The sequence below is a fragment of the Eretmochelys imbricata genome, chromosome 6 (assembly GCF_965152235.1).
Source record: "Eretmochelys imbricata isolate rEreImb1 chromosome 6, rEreImb1.hap1, whole genome shotgun sequence".
Taxonomy (NCBI): Eukaryota; Metazoa; Chordata; order Testudines; family Cheloniidae; genus Eretmochelys; species Eretmochelys imbricata.
This window is the reverse complement of record NC_135577.1, coordinates 38153161-38171373: the sequence shown is the minus strand read 5'-3', so window position 1 is coordinate 38171373 and position 18213 is coordinate 38153161. Positions and strand designations below refer to the sequence as shown.

At 41.5% G+C, this 18213-nt stretch overlaps 1 protein-coding gene across 1 annotated transcript; it reads right to left on the bottom strand.

Moving 5' to 3' along the window:
- Nucleotides 1-322: 322 nt before the first annotated feature.
- Nucleotides 323-7732, bottom strand: LOC144266392 (alpha-1,3-mannosyl-glycoprotein 4-beta-N-acetylglucosaminyltransferase C-like). The gene is made up of 3 exons (XM_077819848.1): nucleotides 7565-7732; nucleotides 3934-4081; nucleotides 323-1467 (listed from the first exon to the last, which is right to left on the bottom strand). Exons 1-3 carry the CDS (start codon nucleotides 7730-7732, stop codon nucleotides 323-325), a joined length of 1461 nt encoding a protein of 486 aa, XP_077675974.1.
- Between the last annotated feature and the right edge of the window lie 10481 nt (nucleotides 7733-18213).

The window sequence follows — 18213 nt, the reverse complement described above, 5'->3', positions numbered from 1 at the left end:
GTAAGTGCTAGTGTAAACATAGCCTAAGTGTTTATGACCACCACATAGGTGATGAATCCTACTTAAAGAGTGGGCATACAAGTTCTATTACCAATGACCTTTCATAGACACAACTGCATTGTGGGAGAAAAAATTTAATGTATTGTATTAGAGTTTTATTTTGCTTATTTCAACTAGAAATGCCTACCAAGTCATTTGTTTTTCATTAACCAAAAACAAAGTTGCTTTTGTTACATAGTGAGTAGTACAAGGTGATGTGTAATATGGATTTCCTTCCCATTTTTAAACAGAAGGGGCAAAACAGAACCTGAGTTTTAACCCATTAACCCTTTTTGACCCAAATATTTATTTTCCTTATTATCAGCCATTCCTTTTGTGTGACAGTTACCTGTATTCGAAGGCAGTGAATCTGCTCCTCCATAACTTGACCAAAGTTGTCCAATTCAAATTTTCCATTGCGAAAATCTCCTGCTCTCCTGAAGATCTTGCATGTTGCATTATCATTTTCCTTTATTTTCACTGTGCCCAGTTCCACGTAACCAGAATACAGAATGTCCCGGTTGTATTCAGCTGATCCTGTATAAATCTGAAGCTTCTGGAGAATTATTGGTGTTTCAAAAACAATGGTAAAGGAGCTTCCTGTTGTTACATTCCTTCCCCAAAAGACACCTTTGCCAGGTGGACAAACTTCCTCAGGCACATAATCATCAAACACTGGTATGTCTGTGTAACAGGAGACAGCAGGGAAGTCTCCAAAATCTCCAAAATCTTCTTGGAACTCTGGATCTTTGAATATAGTTTCCATAGTGTGAAAAGATGAAATTCTGCCAATGTGCTGAAAAAGAGAAGGTCTGAAGGTAATGATTTCTTTCTGAGCTTTGGATTGGTGGAAAAGTTCTAAGAGCCAGTCACAGGGCATTATGTCATAGAACAGCAACAGGAATCGTGCCAGTTTGGGAAGATCTTCATTGTGATAGAGTTTCCCTATATAGCCCAATGTGGAAAAGGCTACTGTGGTCCAGGGTTCCATCCGTTCACGTATGAATTGTTGCATTATGGAAAGGAAACCATTGGCACAAACCACATCATCTTCCAACATCAGATAATAATGTGAGAGGCTGGCACAAAAATTAACTAAAAAAGCATAGTCCACATTCTGTTTTGATCTGTGCCGGACGCTTTCATCTTTATCCCAGAAGTTCCTTTGCAGACCTTGTAAAGAAGGATAACTGGCTAGAGAGCTGCATATAACAAGAAGAGTTCCTTCATCAATATATGAACTAAATCCATCTTTAATCTCCTTGGCTGTTTGCTTATTTAGAGTAGAATCATTGTTTGCTAGATAGACAACTAAGACTATCCCTTTTAACTCCTCTGGGCTGGACTGACTAAAAATGGACTCAATTGTTCTCATTAGATAGTATTTATTCTTCCGGTGGATGGAGGAAATCCCAATTGACAAATATCCTACAAAAGGTAAAAACAGAAATAATTTATATGATCTCTTTTTTTCCTTCTATGAACTGTTCCTACTCTGGTGAACTAGAGGCAGAGTCATGTGAAATTATAGTTTTGCTGGTTTGGGCCTGTGTTTTCCCATAGTAGTTCCAATTACTCAGTGAAATATGCAGGGCCAAATTAAAGAATTTTAGGGCCCTGTGCACTATGGAAATTTCCCCCCCCCCATACACACACCTTCCTTAAACTAGCTAGAGCATGTGATATACAGTCTGTAAATATCAGAACATCTCCATTTATTAATTATTTGTGTAACTGCATCATATGTAATCAGTGAGCTGAGCATTGTGCTAAGACTCTAGTGATTATAAATGTAAATGTGTATATCTAGAGCGAGAGATATATACATCTGAGAATCAGGGAGAAAGTACCCTGTATCACAATCATTTCCTGCTTACACTGATTGATTTCAGTGTAAGACCCTAGATTCAGTGCCTAGTCTGGGAGTGGAAATTTGCAGCTCAGGGCACATGCATACAAGTTTGAACTCAGTTCCCTGGTGCTAAAATGAATGCCTGTGCCAGCCAAGTACAAATAACATGGTAGAGCAGTGAGATTTGGTTGCTTCCTTTTACTGTTGACCAAAATGTAGCCTTCAGAACCCCAGGTCACCATAGGATTTAGCATTGTTTTTTTCACTGTACTGCACATCAGGAATAACAACTTATCCAACTTTCACCTTTCACAGATCTGCCACCAGGACTTTCTCAAAATCTCCAGATAAGATAGTTATTCTAAACCATCAGGGAAAGTTCAGACAAAACTTTTTAAAAAATCTAATGTGAAATATGTTTAATATTAATATATCTAGAATATTTAGTTTACATATGCATGCCAATTAGATGCTTTAAAAAATCTAATACCCACACTCTCTTCTTTTGTTCTGGGAAATGTTTGCTAAATAGGCTACATGCTTGGGTGTTTTTATGAAATGTGACTTACAAATGAACTTGACCATGTCCAGCTGGCTCTCCAGCTATGGGGGGGAGGGTTCCTGCCAAAAGCAGAACTTGCTGGAGACCGTAAAAATCAGAAAAGAGCCAGTACATTAGTACATTGGATACCTAAGCCAGAGATGCCTTGCTACCTTTTGAAAAACAGGCAGGACTAAGAGAGGAACTTTACCAGCTCCAAAGAAAAAGGGGCACCGAGTCTCAGCTGGCTCTGGACACAAGTTTGATCTGAATCAATACAAATAGGGGACTGTCTCTGAGGCACTGGGTGATTGGGCAGGCAAGTGAGCTGAAAGGAAAGCTGATTCTTTTCCCCCTGGGAAGAAGGGTGGCCTTCGTGGCCAGCCACCAGTACTCCAAAGAGGACACTGTGGCTCTGATGGCTCATGACACTAGCAAGGAGGAAGAACAAGTCAAGGATGAGCTGAACCACAAAAAGTGACCTGAGAAACCTGACCTCTCCCAGAAGCCCTCCTCCTCTTACACCATGGCCATCTGGTAGGAGTGTTGAGAAGAGGCCCAGCTGCCTAGGATGCCAACCTGAGCAGTGCTGTGACCCCATGTGCCAGGCTGCAATGCCACTCACTTAAATTTGGCCCACATCTCCAGGGGCACTAGGGCCAAACCTGGTCAGGGTCCAAATAAGGCTGCCACCTCCAAGAGGCAGAAAAACTGGCCATTGCCCCAGCCCACCACTAGCCTGACTCCATGGTGCATGAGCCCCTACACCCTGCTCTTCCCCAGCCTCCGTCCAGGGAGTGCTCCAACCATCCCCTCCCAGGAGTTCCTGCCATGTGGAGCTGCTTGCAAGATCAGCACCTTACTCTTGATTGTTCCAACACGCACTTACATGCAGTGGTACTGGATATCCATATGTACATTGTTTACTGGTAGTTTTAGGTGAAAAAGAGGAAAGTAACAAACATGGTGTACATGACACCCATTAAAAGATTAATTTCAGAAGCTGCTAGGAAGAATAGGCCAAATTCTGCCCTTATTTAAGGGGAAACTCCAGAACTTACATTATGTTTTTCCTCACGGATGAAAAACCAATGTTTCATTGGTCTGATATCATAGTGGCCCTGATTCAGTAAGATACTAAGCACATTCCTAACTTTAAGACTGTGAGTAGTCCCACTGAAATAAGTGAGATTACTCACATATTTAAAATGAAGCATGTGGTTAAGTACCTTGAATTGGGGCCAGTATTATTATGTTGCTATAGTGCTGGAGAGATTTGGTGGGCAGAGTTTCTTTGGACCAAAACAGAGATGGAATTCTCCCTCTTTTGTGGCTTGTGATGTTTCAGGGAAACCTGGGTGATTTCACCTCTCAGATCTCTTACTTTTTAAGGTCATTTGTTATTTTGATAATTTGCTTGCACGGCATGTTAATACTTTTGTTCTGAATATAACTGCAAGGGACTGGGCTGACCAGAGTCCATCTTGCAATCAACACTCACTTTTTTTAGTAGGATGAGAGCCTAAGAGATATTCATATGGAATCGGTAAAGGGTCTATCACACTTTCTTTTACAGTAAAATTTTGATTTTGTGGCATCTCACAAACAGGAGCCTCCAAGCCAGCTGTCGCCGCCTGTCCAGCTGTGGCCTTAAAAACAAAATACTGTTACTTTCTAATATGTGAGACTGATGCAAGCTACAGCATACAATATATACAGTATTGTTCCTATACATTGGTCTGTTTTATACCTCTCAATCTGCCAATGCTCCAATACGTGAAGGACATTATTATTGCTATTTATGTATTTTTGTATTATAGCAAGGTATAGCAGTGGGAACCAGGGCACAGAAAAGTGCTGTTAGAATCCTTTTCCTCACAGATATTTATAGAGAGGGAATAATACGCATTAGCAAAAGCTTTATGCTCTCTATGATGAGAGGGTTTTTTTCTTCTTTAAATTAAATGCAACTTCTCAAAAATCCCTAGCAGAATTCTTAACTTAGAGAACAAGTATCCCAGAATTCCAGGCTAATTAACAAATACAATATTAGCAAGTTAAGCCTCACAAACTCCTCTGTGATGTATCTATTATTAGACCTGTTTTGCCTATAAGTAAACTGAGGGTCCAGAGAAGTTACGTGACCTGTGCTAGGGCGGTGGTTATCAACCTGAGGTCCAGGGCCCCCAGGGGGCCCCAAGCAGGTTTCAGGGGGTCTGTCAAGCAGGACCAGCATTAGACTCACGTGAGGCTCAGGGCAGAAAACCAAAGCCCCACCGCATGGGGCTGAAGCCTGAGGGCCTGAGCTCTGCCACCTGATGATGAAGCCGAGGCCTGAGTAATGTAGCTTTGTGCGGGCTCCTGTGGTGTGGGGCCCCTGGAAATTGTCCTGCTTGCTATTCCCTAATGCCGCCCTGCCTTTTAAATGCAAAAAAGTTATTGTGCACAGCTGGACCATGGAGTTTTTATAGCATAGGGGGCGGGGGGGAGGGGGGTTAGAAAGAAAACAGTTGAGAACCCCTGTGCTAGAGTGCATAGGGAGCTGTGACAGAACTGGGAATAAAACCCAGGAGACCTGTCTTCCAAACCTCTGCTGTAACTACTAGCAAAGACTACCCTGCACATGTAGACCAAATTTTCATTCAGAGTTTTTGCTGCTTTATACACTGTAATCTCATATCCAATTTGCTGTCCACAATCACCCCTACGGCTGTGCATTACTGCTTTTCAGGTTTCTCTCCACTGAACACCTGTGTTTTGGATTATTTTTTCTCAAGTGCATTAACTCACTTCTCCAAGATGACTCTCATTAGCTCACGAAAGCTCATGCTCAAATAAATTGGTTAGTCTCTAAGGTGCCACAAGTACTCCTTTTCTTTTTTCTCATTTTGGGGCAGGACATAAAACTTGCCAATGGACTCAGATAGTTAAATAAAATTTATAGGTAGCTCACCTCAGTATTTATATTATTTCTTATTGTGGATACAGGGAAATACAAGGAAATTATGCAGATACTGCGTACCAGTCATTTATATTTATTTTAGGTAAAATCCCACAAGATTGTCAACAACACAACAGTATATTCTTTCCTTTTACCAACCCTTTAACATTCTTTGGATTATTTCTCGCCCTGTAGCAACACTGCTGAATTTAATATATCTAGGAAGTTTAACAATTTGCTGTTTATTCCCTCTTTCAGGTTATCAACGAGATGTTAAATAAGACAGGGCATGACCTGTCCCAGCAGCACTCCATTAAACACTCTCCCCGACTCCAATACGTTGCTGCCTATCATTAGCCTTTGTTTTCAGAACTTCTGTGACTTTCCATCCCATATGATAGTGTTTATATCCAAGCTTATTTGAATTAATAAGGAGTAAGATTATGAAAGCAACTATGCTTTAATAAACTCCAAATGGATTATATCTATCTTATTCCCATCACCCAGAATTTCATAATTCTGTTGAAATAAATGTGGGTTTGTCTGACAAGATTTGTTTTTTATAACGTCACGTTGTTTATTGCTCATGGTTCCATTCTCCTATAGGTGTTTTGTGAGTTTTGGCTCTAGATAGTAGTTCTGTTATTTCACTAGTGCTTAATGTTAAACTTACTAGCTAAGAGTTGCCAGGTTCCCTCATCTTTCTGCATTTGAAGACCAATACCATGTTCGCTTTTTTTCCTCCTCGGCACCCACTGCAACTCTGAAAATTTTCTCACTGAACAGTGTCACTGTGTCAGCCATAACACAGTGCACTATTTCACCCTGGTCTACGGGTGTGTGCTACAGGGTGAATAGACCACACACTGGTGAGGAGGGTGCCAGACAGGTCCTGGGGACAGGGCTATCCCCACTCCTCCGGACCTGTCAGTCATGTATGATTGGGAGGGGGCCTTTAAAAGGGAGGAAAATGAAGTAATCTGGGGGAATGGAGCAGGAGACTGCTGGAGGGTCTTCTGGAGCCACAGAAGGAACTTCCAGCTGGGAGCCCTTCATCTCAGCCCTATGGAAAGTGCAACAAACTCCCAGGGTAAACCAGAAAGACTTAAGATCTGCAAATGGCCAGGGCCCCTTGCAAATTGTAAAGAGCTGGGGCCTGACTGAACTGAAGACACCCAGTATAAATAACTGGGTGTGGTCAGGTTCCCTCACCATCTGGGCAAGAAGACTCAGGGGACTCTTTTATAGTGTGTACAAACCTGATCTTTGGGCACAGTTTTGACTTAGAAAGTTTCATATTTGGAATGTGGACCTGAATGCAAACCCCTCTTTAACATACCCATGGCCCTACCAGCACCTCTGATTCTGTGACAGATTAGAGTTGGCACTCTGATAAGTGTCTGTTGGTAGTGAACACTGCACAGTCAAACAGAAACAAGGTCAGATTAATAGTGAAACACAAGCAAGACAAGGTGGGGTGGGGTGGAAAGGACTGCTGTTATCCCATCAACTAGCAGGCAATCAAAGAACTTTAATTACTTAATAGTATTTAGCACTCATATAGTGCTTTTCATCTTCAAAGCGCTTTGCAGACATTAGCTAATTAATCCTCATTACTAGTAAGTAACCTAATTTTTCCTCTATTCCCCACTCTTCCACAGACACATAGACACTCTCATGCACAGATAAGCTCCCAAGACACTGCAAAGCATCAGGACTGGAGGATCCAAAATATATGAACCTTGGTTTTGCAGACCTGATCAGCCTAAACAAACGTCAGACTTTTTTTTTTAAAATTCAAGGAATAATGGCGACAAAAGTCAGCCTGAGTTCTGTTATGACAAATTTCAAGGAGAGGAATCTACTTGGTCAGTACTGCCAAAGCTCTCTTCCCTATAGTGGAAAGGGCCTTTTTCAGCATGAGTATTGCAAGTCACTACTGCCATTAAAGGTCTACATATTTTTTTAACTGCTGAAAAATGTTTGCATCATTGGAAAACTTACAATGCAGTGTCTTGTCAAAGATTCAGAATTTTTCATTAAATAGATTTATATGCATTTTTTTTTCTGAAATAGCTGTTCAGAGCCTCCTCCCCTTTTGGGAGATTTTATCAACTCATTGTATATATTCCACCAATAACAAATAACCTTATTCTAAATCAATTTGTGCCTCATTCCTTTTGTTACCTACGTGAAATGACGTTAATCCAGGCTTTCCCATTTTTAAGCAGTTACACTCTTCTTTGTTCTGGCTCCAAATAATGGCAAACAATGTGATGAAAAGCACTAAGAGAAAAAAAAATCTCGGAAAGATTCTCCAATACCAAGCTAGTACCTTTGGTAAATTCCGGGTTTTCATTGTCGCTTTTCCTCCTTTTAATAAAAACAATGTATCAGGTAGGTAAGAAACCAAAATAAAATCTAGAACACAGTGGGATAGTATGTACTGAATAATATTATTCAGTGTATGCCTATATATTTTAGTACACAACATATATTTGATCACGCTGGATACATTCTGCTCTTGAAAGCAGAAACATATGAAATTCCAATTTTTTCCTCTTTGTACACAAAGCTATTACCTTTAACACTGCTAGATTTTGAAAATAAATTAAGGACCCAGTCCTGCTCTCACATATGTGACTGCAATTCCACGGAAGTCAATGGGTCATATTCAAATCTGGGGTTAGCAGGTGCCACTCCATTGAATCCACCAGGGCTGAATTTGTACCTTTGCACATAGGTAAAAAGAAAAGGAGTACTTGTGGCACCTTAGAGACTAACCAATTTATTTGAGCATGAGCTTTCGTGAGCTACAGCTCACTTCATCGGATGTGAAGTGAGCCGTAGCTCACGAAAGCTCATGCTCAAATAAATTGGTTAGTCTCTAAGGTGCCACAAGTACTCCTTTTCTTTTTGCGAATACAGACTAACACGGCTGTTACTCTGAAATTTGCACATAGGTGTGGATTGTCCTCTCTGATTCTGAGCTCAGATGACCTTAGATCTGTCAGTTCACTCTGAGTGGGGCATGGAAGGGAAAGAGATGTAGATTTGTATCATTGTTCCTCCCACTGGGGCTCTGTGGAAGATCCTTTATAACAGTGGCTCTCAACCTTTCCAGACTACTGTACCCCTTTCAAGAGTCTGATTTGTCTTGTGTACCCCCAAGTTTCACCTCACTTAAAAACTACTTGCTTACAAAAAATCAGACATAAAAATACAAAAGTGTCATAGAACAGTATTACTGAAAAATTGCTTACTTTCTCATTTTTACCATATGAAATAAATCAACTGGAATATAAATATTGTACTTACGTTTCAGTGTATAGTATCTGGAGCAGTATAAATAAGTCATTGTCTGTATGAAATTTTAGTTTGTACTGACTTTGCTAGTGCTTTTTATGTAGCCTGTTGTAAAACTAGGCAAATATCTAGATGAGTTGCTGTACCCCCTGGAAGACCTCTGCATACCCCCAGGGGTGCATGTACCCCGGGTTGAGAACCACTACTTCACAAGAATACAATTAGACTGTGCACCAATAGATTCCAGGGACATATGAGAGGGAAATGCTACTCACAGAGATAACTCCTTGCATTTAACAGACAGCACTGTCTGAGAACACTACTGAACCTTTCCACATCAGTTCTCATAGCGAATCTTTTTCTGTACTGCAATAGCCCTGATCTTGGGGAATGAGGTGTATGATTTTTCAGTGCTTGGGACTGGCAATACTGGAAAAGTCAATAAGGAGTTGGTCTGATTGAAAAATTTCTGTCAAAACTGTTTTTCAATAGAAAATTGCGGGGTGACAAAACAAAACTTTGTAGGAAAAGTGCCTACTTGTGAAAATTTTTTATTTTTCATCACAAAAACAAACATCCAAAAACTGAAATAGCTCATCAGAAATGGTCTGCCACCAGACCTTATGGGTTTTTGAAGTTCATTTTCCTCACGTCCCCATTCTTTTCTATGGGCTGGTCTCCTCAGCCAAATTTTATAGCTCCCATAATGCACCACAGCCAGGCACTCCTATGATGCAATTGACTGCCTTCAGAATGAGGTGAGACCATGGCACATCATAGGAAATGTAATCCAACCAGGTAGCCCAACCTATAGATGAGAATCAGAGCATGAGGCACCCAATATTCCATGAGGCACTATAATGGCATGTCCTGACCAAGTTATTTCAGTTTTTGACTTTTCGCTGTAAAATCAAAAAATTTTCCTTGGAAAAATTTAACATATTTATGCTTTTTCTCCCCATATTTCAATATTTTCCAGTCAGCACTACCTAAAAGCCCTCTGAAAAATCCCAGCCTTATGTCCTGTTTGCACTATACGGGGAGAGGTCAGAAATCCACTGGGAGCACATAGTCTCCTGAATGTGAACTACCAGGGGCAAGTTACAGTCAGTGCCCTGAAGAGTGGTAGGCCACATTTAACTCTGGGTCAGGGTCCCCTGCAGCTGGCAATATGTTGAGCTAGTGTTTTATCAGCCTCTGCCTAACACACTGGATCGGCACTGGGACACATTTGTCACTTAGTCCCTCAGGACAGCAATGCCCAGACTAACTAACACTTTGCGGGCTGTGAAGTTAATCTTCTTGTTAAAAAGCCAACATGGGCCAGGGGGTGGCTTTTCCACCTGAACGGGCTCCAGCCATGAGTACAGTCCCTGGGCTTTACTATTAGCACTTAGGGCTAGTGCCGCTAGCCAGCTGCAAGGGCGGTGGGCACTTCCTGGGGAGCAGCAGCAGTCTGTGCCCTCTCTCCCCACACGCTGGGAGCTGCTCGGGGAGGCATTGTGCCTCCTGAGGAATAATGGCCCCCTGCACCACCTCCAAGGCAGGGTTGTGGCACCAGCAGCTTCAGTCGCTCCCTCATCTCCCTTTACCCTCGTCCCAGCTGTAGGTTTGAAGGCCCACATGGGGAAACAGCATCAGCAGGCGCTTACTGGGCTGTCCAGATTCCAACACCAGCAGGACACTCTAGAGGTGACTCAGGCAGCCAGAGCGGCAGGACTAGGAAGGCACAGCGCAGTGGTTAGGCGCAGTCCATTTTCCTGAAGCAGCTTCCTTCAAGGCGCCGTGGCATGGAGGCTCCCAACCGACAACATGGCTCTCCCCCAGACTGGCTGCCTCCCAACTGCCACGGAACCTCCCACCCCTGAGCCTGGACATGGCTCCCTGACACACATCCTGCTAGCCTCCTCTGCTAGGTGCCTCTCACACCGTCACCGCTCTGCCTCTGTCCCTCCCTTTCTCAGTTTCCTCCCATGACTTGCTCCCGAGTCTCATCTGCTGACAGACACGTCAGGTTTTCATGGGAAAAGATTTCTCTTGCCCCTGAAAGATATCCAGCCTGCTAAAGACCCAGCCTTCTCAATGCACCTCCCTTTTCCACTCAGAGCTGCCAGACTCCTACCTTCTCGTTCAATAGGGGACCCAGGATACAGGGAGAGAGCCAATTGACATATTCTGACAGAACCCAGGAGTAGGGGAAGCCTGCTGGTTGCATGAACAATATGGTGCTAATGGCCTCTGGGTGGCTACCCCCTCCCTAGAAGATGGGGAGCCTGTCACTTTCAGTAAGAGACATTGCTTGTGGAAAGGGGTTTCTAGCCTCTGACTTTGTTGGATTGGGGGATGCTATCTCACTGAAGAGGAGACTGATGGAAAGATATTAATGGCTTGGAGTTTAACCAGGAAGAGCTCAGTGGTTTGGGCTGAGTTTGCAGATTGGTTCAAACCTGAAAAGGACAGTGGAACATCAGGGGCAAGGACCAATGCAAATCAAAGCAAAATCAAAGAAATGTTGAATGACCCAAAACTGCTGTGCTTCGCAAAAGTCCTGTGCTCCTGCCACTAACCATTACAGCATAGCACAGTGATAAAGAGGCGGGACACATACACCATGCTTGACTTCCCCAACAGCTGGCTTTTGGAAGCATTTCTTTATATGGCAGATCTCTCAATAAACAGAAGTCACAGTAATATCCACTGACTCCCAGGCATCATTACACCACAGTATAAGTAGCTTGTAAACCTGTTTGCTGTGCCAATATATTATGCCCTCTGTTTCATACCATTAGCTTGCACTGCCGCAGAAAAACACACTGCTATCACACCTGTTAACCAAAAATTCCTAATTACAAAAGCTTTACAATCACAACTAATTAGGGCTTTACATTGCCAATGGACTGTGCAACCATTAACTAATTAATCCTTCCAGCACCCCTGTGAGATAGGCAAGAGTTATTTCCATTTTAGAAATAGGGACATTGCGGTAGGCTGTGATCTGTCCAAGGCACACAGTGTAACCACAGCATGCTGGGATTACAAACTGGGGTTATCCTCACGGTTTCCTACCCCTCTGCCCATTTGCGCAAGGGCTAGGAGCCATTTACCTATGAAGCTCCAATCCAGCAAAACACATAAGCATGTGAGAATCAATGGGATTTAAGCACATGCTTCAGTGCTTTGCTTAATGGGGGCCTGAATGTACAGTAGCCAGCTCAGCCCCAGCATCAGACATGACTGAACATATTACCAAGCAGAGCTGGCTTTAGGGTTTTTTGGTAAACCAGCCTTCCCCAACATAACTGAGTCCCCATGCACCATGATCACAACACTCTGGGCAAGGCTGACCTGAGGAGTTTGAAGAAGATTAGCAAGGTGATTGTTTGGGCTATCCCTCACACTTAGCCAGCTTGTTTTACATTAATAGCATGTTTCAGAGTAACAGCCGTGTTAGTCTGTATTCGCAAAAAGAAAAGGAGTACTTGTGGCACCTTAGAGACTAACCAATTTATTTGAGCATGCCACAAGTACTCCTTTTCTTTTTATTAATAGCATGTGTACTTGGGTGTGAGGAATGAGCGCTGCTCACCCATTCACAAGGCTCCTGCTGCAGCTGCTTATTCATTTCAGCCCTAGCACTCAATTCACAATACTTTCTTATTTTCAGCACAGAGAAAAGAGCTAGAAACTTTCTTCTTTATAATTACAACAACAACAACAACAACGCTAAGATCATCTGTGCTTTCAAGGACACATATTAGATCAACGCTCCCACTCATCAGTGTCAGCAATAAGGTTTTATGCAGGGTTTTTCAGATCATCTACTATATCAGAAATATAATGGGAAGAAGACGGATGGAAACTTCATGGTTTCTGGGTTTTGACTGAAGCGTCTCCAAAGCATTTCCAGAGGGTGACAGCTAATAAACCAAACTTTGATTCTAAATGCACAAGTTTACCACACAGCTCCTGCTGAGTTCAGCCTCTAGAATTTGGCATCACTGCCTGTGGCTCCCCAGGATTTTGACAGATGTAACACGTTGATTTAATGCTTAAAAAGGAACCCTGCTGTGGCTACCCCAGCTTGTTCCAGAGCTTTGGGCGTTAGGCAGTAACATACAAACAATTTTGTCTTATAAACAACATCCACTGTTTGGGAAATTGGGATTAAAATCAAAAAGTCTTCATGACTTTTGGCATCCCCTCCATCCTCCATCTGGAGACCATTTTCCCTCTCTCTCTAGACTCTTCCCTTTTTGTTCATGCTTGTCTCGCTTCTTATTTTCTGTAACATTTTCCCTATAACTTCATCTCTTAATCTTTGTCTTTTGAAAACTCTTAGCTTTGCATTGTGTTTTCTAAATACACACTCACCTTGGCAGAATTCTTGCTGCATTCTGTGGAGTAAACTAGCTGGTGAAACGTAGACTCCACTTGAAATTAATAGACACGGTTTATGGCCCCAATCCTATAATGTGCTTTGTGCAGAGAGACTAGGGCCTACAGTAAGATCATTTCAGGATTAGGGCCTATGATCTTGTTTGTATGTTTGTGGGTCGCACACTTCCAAGGCCCACTCAGTTTGCCTGCGTTAGGGGAGGAGGCTGAATCATAAAAGCTGGTAAAAATCTCTGGAAATATTTCAGCTAGCTAAAAGTAAATAGATTTGCCAAGCTCTCACTGTTTGCTTTCTACAGCTCTTGGAAGCACACGCACACCCTCAATTGCAGGAATAACTAACTCTCCTTGCAGCTGTCTCTAAAACTGGGTTATTAGCATGATTTTTACTCAGACATCCCAAACTTTAATTTCATCCAGCTTCTTAGCTGCTTTTCCTTTGTGTCCTGCAGTCTCTGCCACACTTTAGTATTTCCTGCTACCAAGTCCAACCACTTTGTACGTTCATTATCCCTAGTAATACATAAAAACTGAATTCTCCTCTGTTTTTTCAGGGGTTCTCAAACTGGGGGTCGGGATCACTCAGGGGGTCGTGAGGTTATTATGAGGGGGTCGCGAGCTGTCAGCTTCCACCCCAAACCCCGCTTTGCTTCCAGCATTTATAATGGTGTTAAATATATTAAAAAGTGTTTTTAATTCATAAGGGGGTCGCACTCAGAAGCTTGCTATGTGAAAGTGGTCACCAGTACAAAAGTTTGAGAATCACTGGTTTAGAGGATCAAAATGTAGGCCTAAATTTTCAGAAGTGACTAGTGATTTTGAGCAGCCAACTTAAGACACCTTGAAGAGACCTGGTTTTCATAGAGTGCTGAGCACCAATCCTTTCAAAGTCAGGCCCACTTAAGGTGTTTCAAGCTGACCTAGGGTTGCCAATTTTAGTTGGGCGTATTCATCACATGACAATATTTAATTAAAAATTAATCTTTAATTCCTGGAGACTCCAGGACAAGCCTAGAGGGTTGGCAACTTTAAAATGACTATCCAATAATTGCCCCCGCAGGCCCCCCCCCAACTCTTCAAAAACTTTGGCTATCACCACTAGTTTAGTTTCTTTGTTGGATGTTAAATTTGATTTGTCTTTAACGACAGAAATGGTGTGTCACCTCCCTGTCTTTCCAATGTTAATTAATACTAATGGTGGATCAAAACAAGAACTTTGTCCTTTACTCTTCATAGTATATGAAGTATATGGCATGCAGAAGTATTTTATGTTAAACAAATTTGTAATGCTTCGAGATGCTGCACAGGAAATGCATCTGCAGAGATTAGATATACATTTTTGAAGGGTGATTTTTAAAAGTTAGGGAAATATTTTGGGGCAGTGAAGACTGAGCAATACTAGATGGAGATAAATGATTCTTCAGTTTTGGTTTGTCCATATCATCTATAGTTTATGAATTAGAAGACCAAGCTTTGGGTTCTGCTGTAGTTATTGTTAGTAATAATTGTATTGCAATAGTGCCCTGAGGGCCAAGTCAGGTTGGTGGCTCATTTGTGCTATGTGCTGTACAGACACACAGGCACAGTCTATGGTAGAATCATCAAACTGGAAGGGACCTCGAGAGGTGATCAAGTCCAGTACCCTGCACTCAAGGCAGGACTAAGTATTACCTAGACCATTCCTGACAGGTGTTTGTCTAACCTGCTCTTAAAAATCCCCAATGATGGAGATTCTACAACCTCCCTAGGCAATGTATTCCAGTGCTTAACCACCCCTACAGTTAGGATTGTTTTCCTACTGTCAAATCTAAACCTTCCTTGTTGCAATTTAAGCCCATTGCTTCTTGTCCTATCCTCAGAGGTTAAGAAAAACAATTCTTCTCCCTCCTCCTTGTAACAACCTTTTTATGTGCTTGAATGATGAATGCTTGTGTTCCAGATGTTTTAGTATTTGATTATCCTTGTTTGTTTTGCCTTAAATTTAACAGGATCTTAGATAACTGGAACTTTTGGGCAAGATTTTAAAAAAATAGTACTGAAATTTAGGCTTCTAAATCCATATGTAGACCCCTAAATGAAAAGCCTGATTGTCAAATGCTTCCAACAGCTCCCATTGAAGTCAATGGGCCAAATGCAGCCTTGGTGTCACTCTCTTCACTCTTACTTCAGTGGAGTTAAACCAATGCTGCATCTGGCTTCCTGAGTTTTAAAGAGAGGCAAAGATAAATTAATAACATCAAATGAGGGAAAGTGAGGAAGTTTTAGGGGGGAAAAATAAAAAGAGATTGCTGCCCTTGGGCTATTTAACATTTTTAGCAATGATCTGGAAGAAAACATAAAATCATCTCTGATGAAGTTTGCAGATGACACAAAAATTGGGCTAGTTCAACAAAAACATAAGGAAAAATTACATGCAGACCAAAAGGAATTCCTTGAAAATGAAAGTATTGCAAAAAGGAAAAGAAAAGAATGATTTAGGAAGAGAAAAGAAGAAAGGAAAAAGTCAGAGTAGAATAAACAACAAACTGTTATTTTAAAAGTACAACACTCCTCGTTAGAAAAAATTCTCCTATACCCCAAACCATTGCCAGATCACTGTTCAAACCTCAGTTTAGCAAAGCACTTAATCACATACTTAACTTTAAAGAGGGACGGATACACTCGTGTGCTTAAATTTAAGTATGTGCTGCATTGGGGACTATAAATCAGCTGTTAAAAGGAATTTATTTTCCCCGTAAACCAATCTCTTAATACTGACAGATCCGGATTCTATTATCTCCATGGTAATATCATTTGCCTACCTGCAGTAGTATTGCTAAAGCTACCTTCTTAGTTGATTGTAATATCATCTGAATTTCATAGAAATCATCAGAGTATTAAGGAGCCAGACTGATTCTTCCCCCTACAAGAACCATAACACTTGTAATTTAGTCAAAACTTAACTTAATATTTTGAAATATTAATTATTTGGTATTGTTTAGAATAATGGTAGGTTGGGGAAGGAGCTGGTAGTCGAGCTACAAACCGGAGGCAATAATTGTTTTTCAGCCTAGTGAAATAAATGCTTGGAGTATTTAATATACTTTCCCATGAAGACTTCACCTTTTGGTAGGAATGGGAAGGCAAACAATTCTAATAGCTGCTTTGGACCACAAGCCAAAGATTTGCAGATGTGGTCCAAAGGAACAATTAAGCTTCTTGGTCTTCCCAAGTTTTTGGCCATCTATCTATCTAGGGCCATGTCTACATGACCAAGAGCTTGGGAGGTCTAAGAAGCTTAATTTCTGTTTTGGACCATATCTGCACATATATATAACACGCATGTATGTAACATATATACATGCTGTGACATTATCTGATCAGAGTATGACCAGGCAAATCGTTGTTGCTATCCCTGTTATATAACTGCAAGAAATCTTATACAAAGTGTGACATATAGCCAGAAAGAGTTAAGCAGCTTGCAGGCTAAATGACCCAGAGCCAACCTTTATAGTCGTGTTAGAAAAGTATGCAAATGGTAATTTGGGCTATTCCACGATAGATAGGCCAGAACTTTAAAATGCAAACCTATATTGTTAGAAATAAGAGGTGATGCTAATTGTATGTGTGTACTTATATCTTGTTAAATGTTAGCCATGTAAACAGACAGTTCCTGTCTGTCACTATAGCTATTGATTCAGAGATCAAAAGGGAATATTAACATTTAGAGGAATCTTTGGTGAAATAATGTTATTGTCTATATAACTCTTTAAAGTTTGTGATAGACTGCCTAATGGATAAATTGTGTTACGTTAATTTGTGTAGCTAATTACCGGTGATGCTTAGGAAATACATCTACTTCAAAATCCCCATAATTGTCTATCGTTCGCCTAAGGACTCTGACCTGTCAAAGAAGGCCTGAAAACTGTATAAAAGGCTCTGGAGACCTGATCCTTTCATCTCAAAGCTGCTTCATGCAGGGGACGCTTAAGCCACAAAGCTGAGATCTCCAGTCCTAACCTGGAATCACCCTGAATATAAACACTGGATGATAACCTCTGAACTAATTCTGAAAGAACTCTTTGCATCTACAAAGCTCAACATCTCTGCTACGAATCTGAATCGCAATAATTGTATTCATATCTGTATGTATACTGATCTTTTAACTAATACTCTCTCTCTTTTCTTTTTAAATAAATTTTAGTTTAGGTAATAAAAATAGGCTGTAAGCATGTATTTGGGTAAGATCCGGAATATTCATTAACCTGGGAGATAATGTGTCCAATCCTTTGGGATTGGTGGAACTTTTTTATAGGATGAATAAGATTTTCAGTAATCCTCATCATATTTGACTTGGGTGTCTGGGTGGATGCCTATGGCTGGGTTACTTTAAGGGAACTGTGTTGTTGGCTTCTGGGTAACCAGTGAGGTATTATAAAAGCTGTTTTGGCTTTGGTAAATGTGTTTTGGCTTGGTAAATCTAAGTATTGAAATATCCGCCAGCTTTGGTGATTGTCTGCCCCATTCTTTGCAGTTCACCTTAATTGAGTGACCTCAGTTGGCTCCCCTGGGACTCTGCAGAGTCACAAATGCGTATTATATGCATACACATATTTGAAGCTGAAAGATGCTACATCTGAAAATTTCCAAACTCACTCTGACCCCAATTCAGTAAATCCTGTAATCCAGTGAAGGATCAAATGAGGACTGGCTATATGGGATAGCAACAGGGTTTTTTTTCTCCAAACACACCAGGAATGGGGCTCTGAGTGCTCATAAATCCTCTTGGTTGGCCATTTCCAGAAATGGCCACTGTAGAGCAGGAAGTTCTTCTCCACAAAAGGACGCGAGCTGGAGAAGACTGTAAAATTGTATTAAACTGTTTGCTTTGCTTACATGCTTTCAGATGTCACCAGTCACTACTAGTTATTTCCCCAGCTCACTCCTGCTAGCTGCACACTGAAGGTGGACTCCCACAGCATGACATCTTCTGGGATGGTGTTACAGCTCACTGTAACCATGGTGGGATGACCAAATCGTCGTCTGTGATATTTAGGTTAGGTTGCCAAACTCAGACAGGCCTAGTTTGATCTGCTTGGTATTTGGTTGCAAACCAAGGGCCAAATTCAGCTTGGACTCCAGGGATAAATTTTTCCTTAT

Excerpts from the sequence above, each read along its gene's own strand:
- LOC144266392 (XM_077819848.1), bottom strand. The coding sequence starts at position 7,732 with ATGAAAACCCGGAATTTACCAAAGGTACTAGCTTGGTATTGGAGAATC. Across the intron at positions 4,082-7,564 it reads CTGGATTAACGTCATTTCAC|GCCACAGCTGGACAGGCGGC; the intron begins GTAGGTAACAAA and ends TTTGTTTTTAAG. Across the intron at positions 1,468-3,933 it reads CTCTCATCCTACTAAAAAAA|GATATTTGTCAATTGGGATT; the intron begins GTGAGTGTTGAT and ends TACCTTTTGTAG.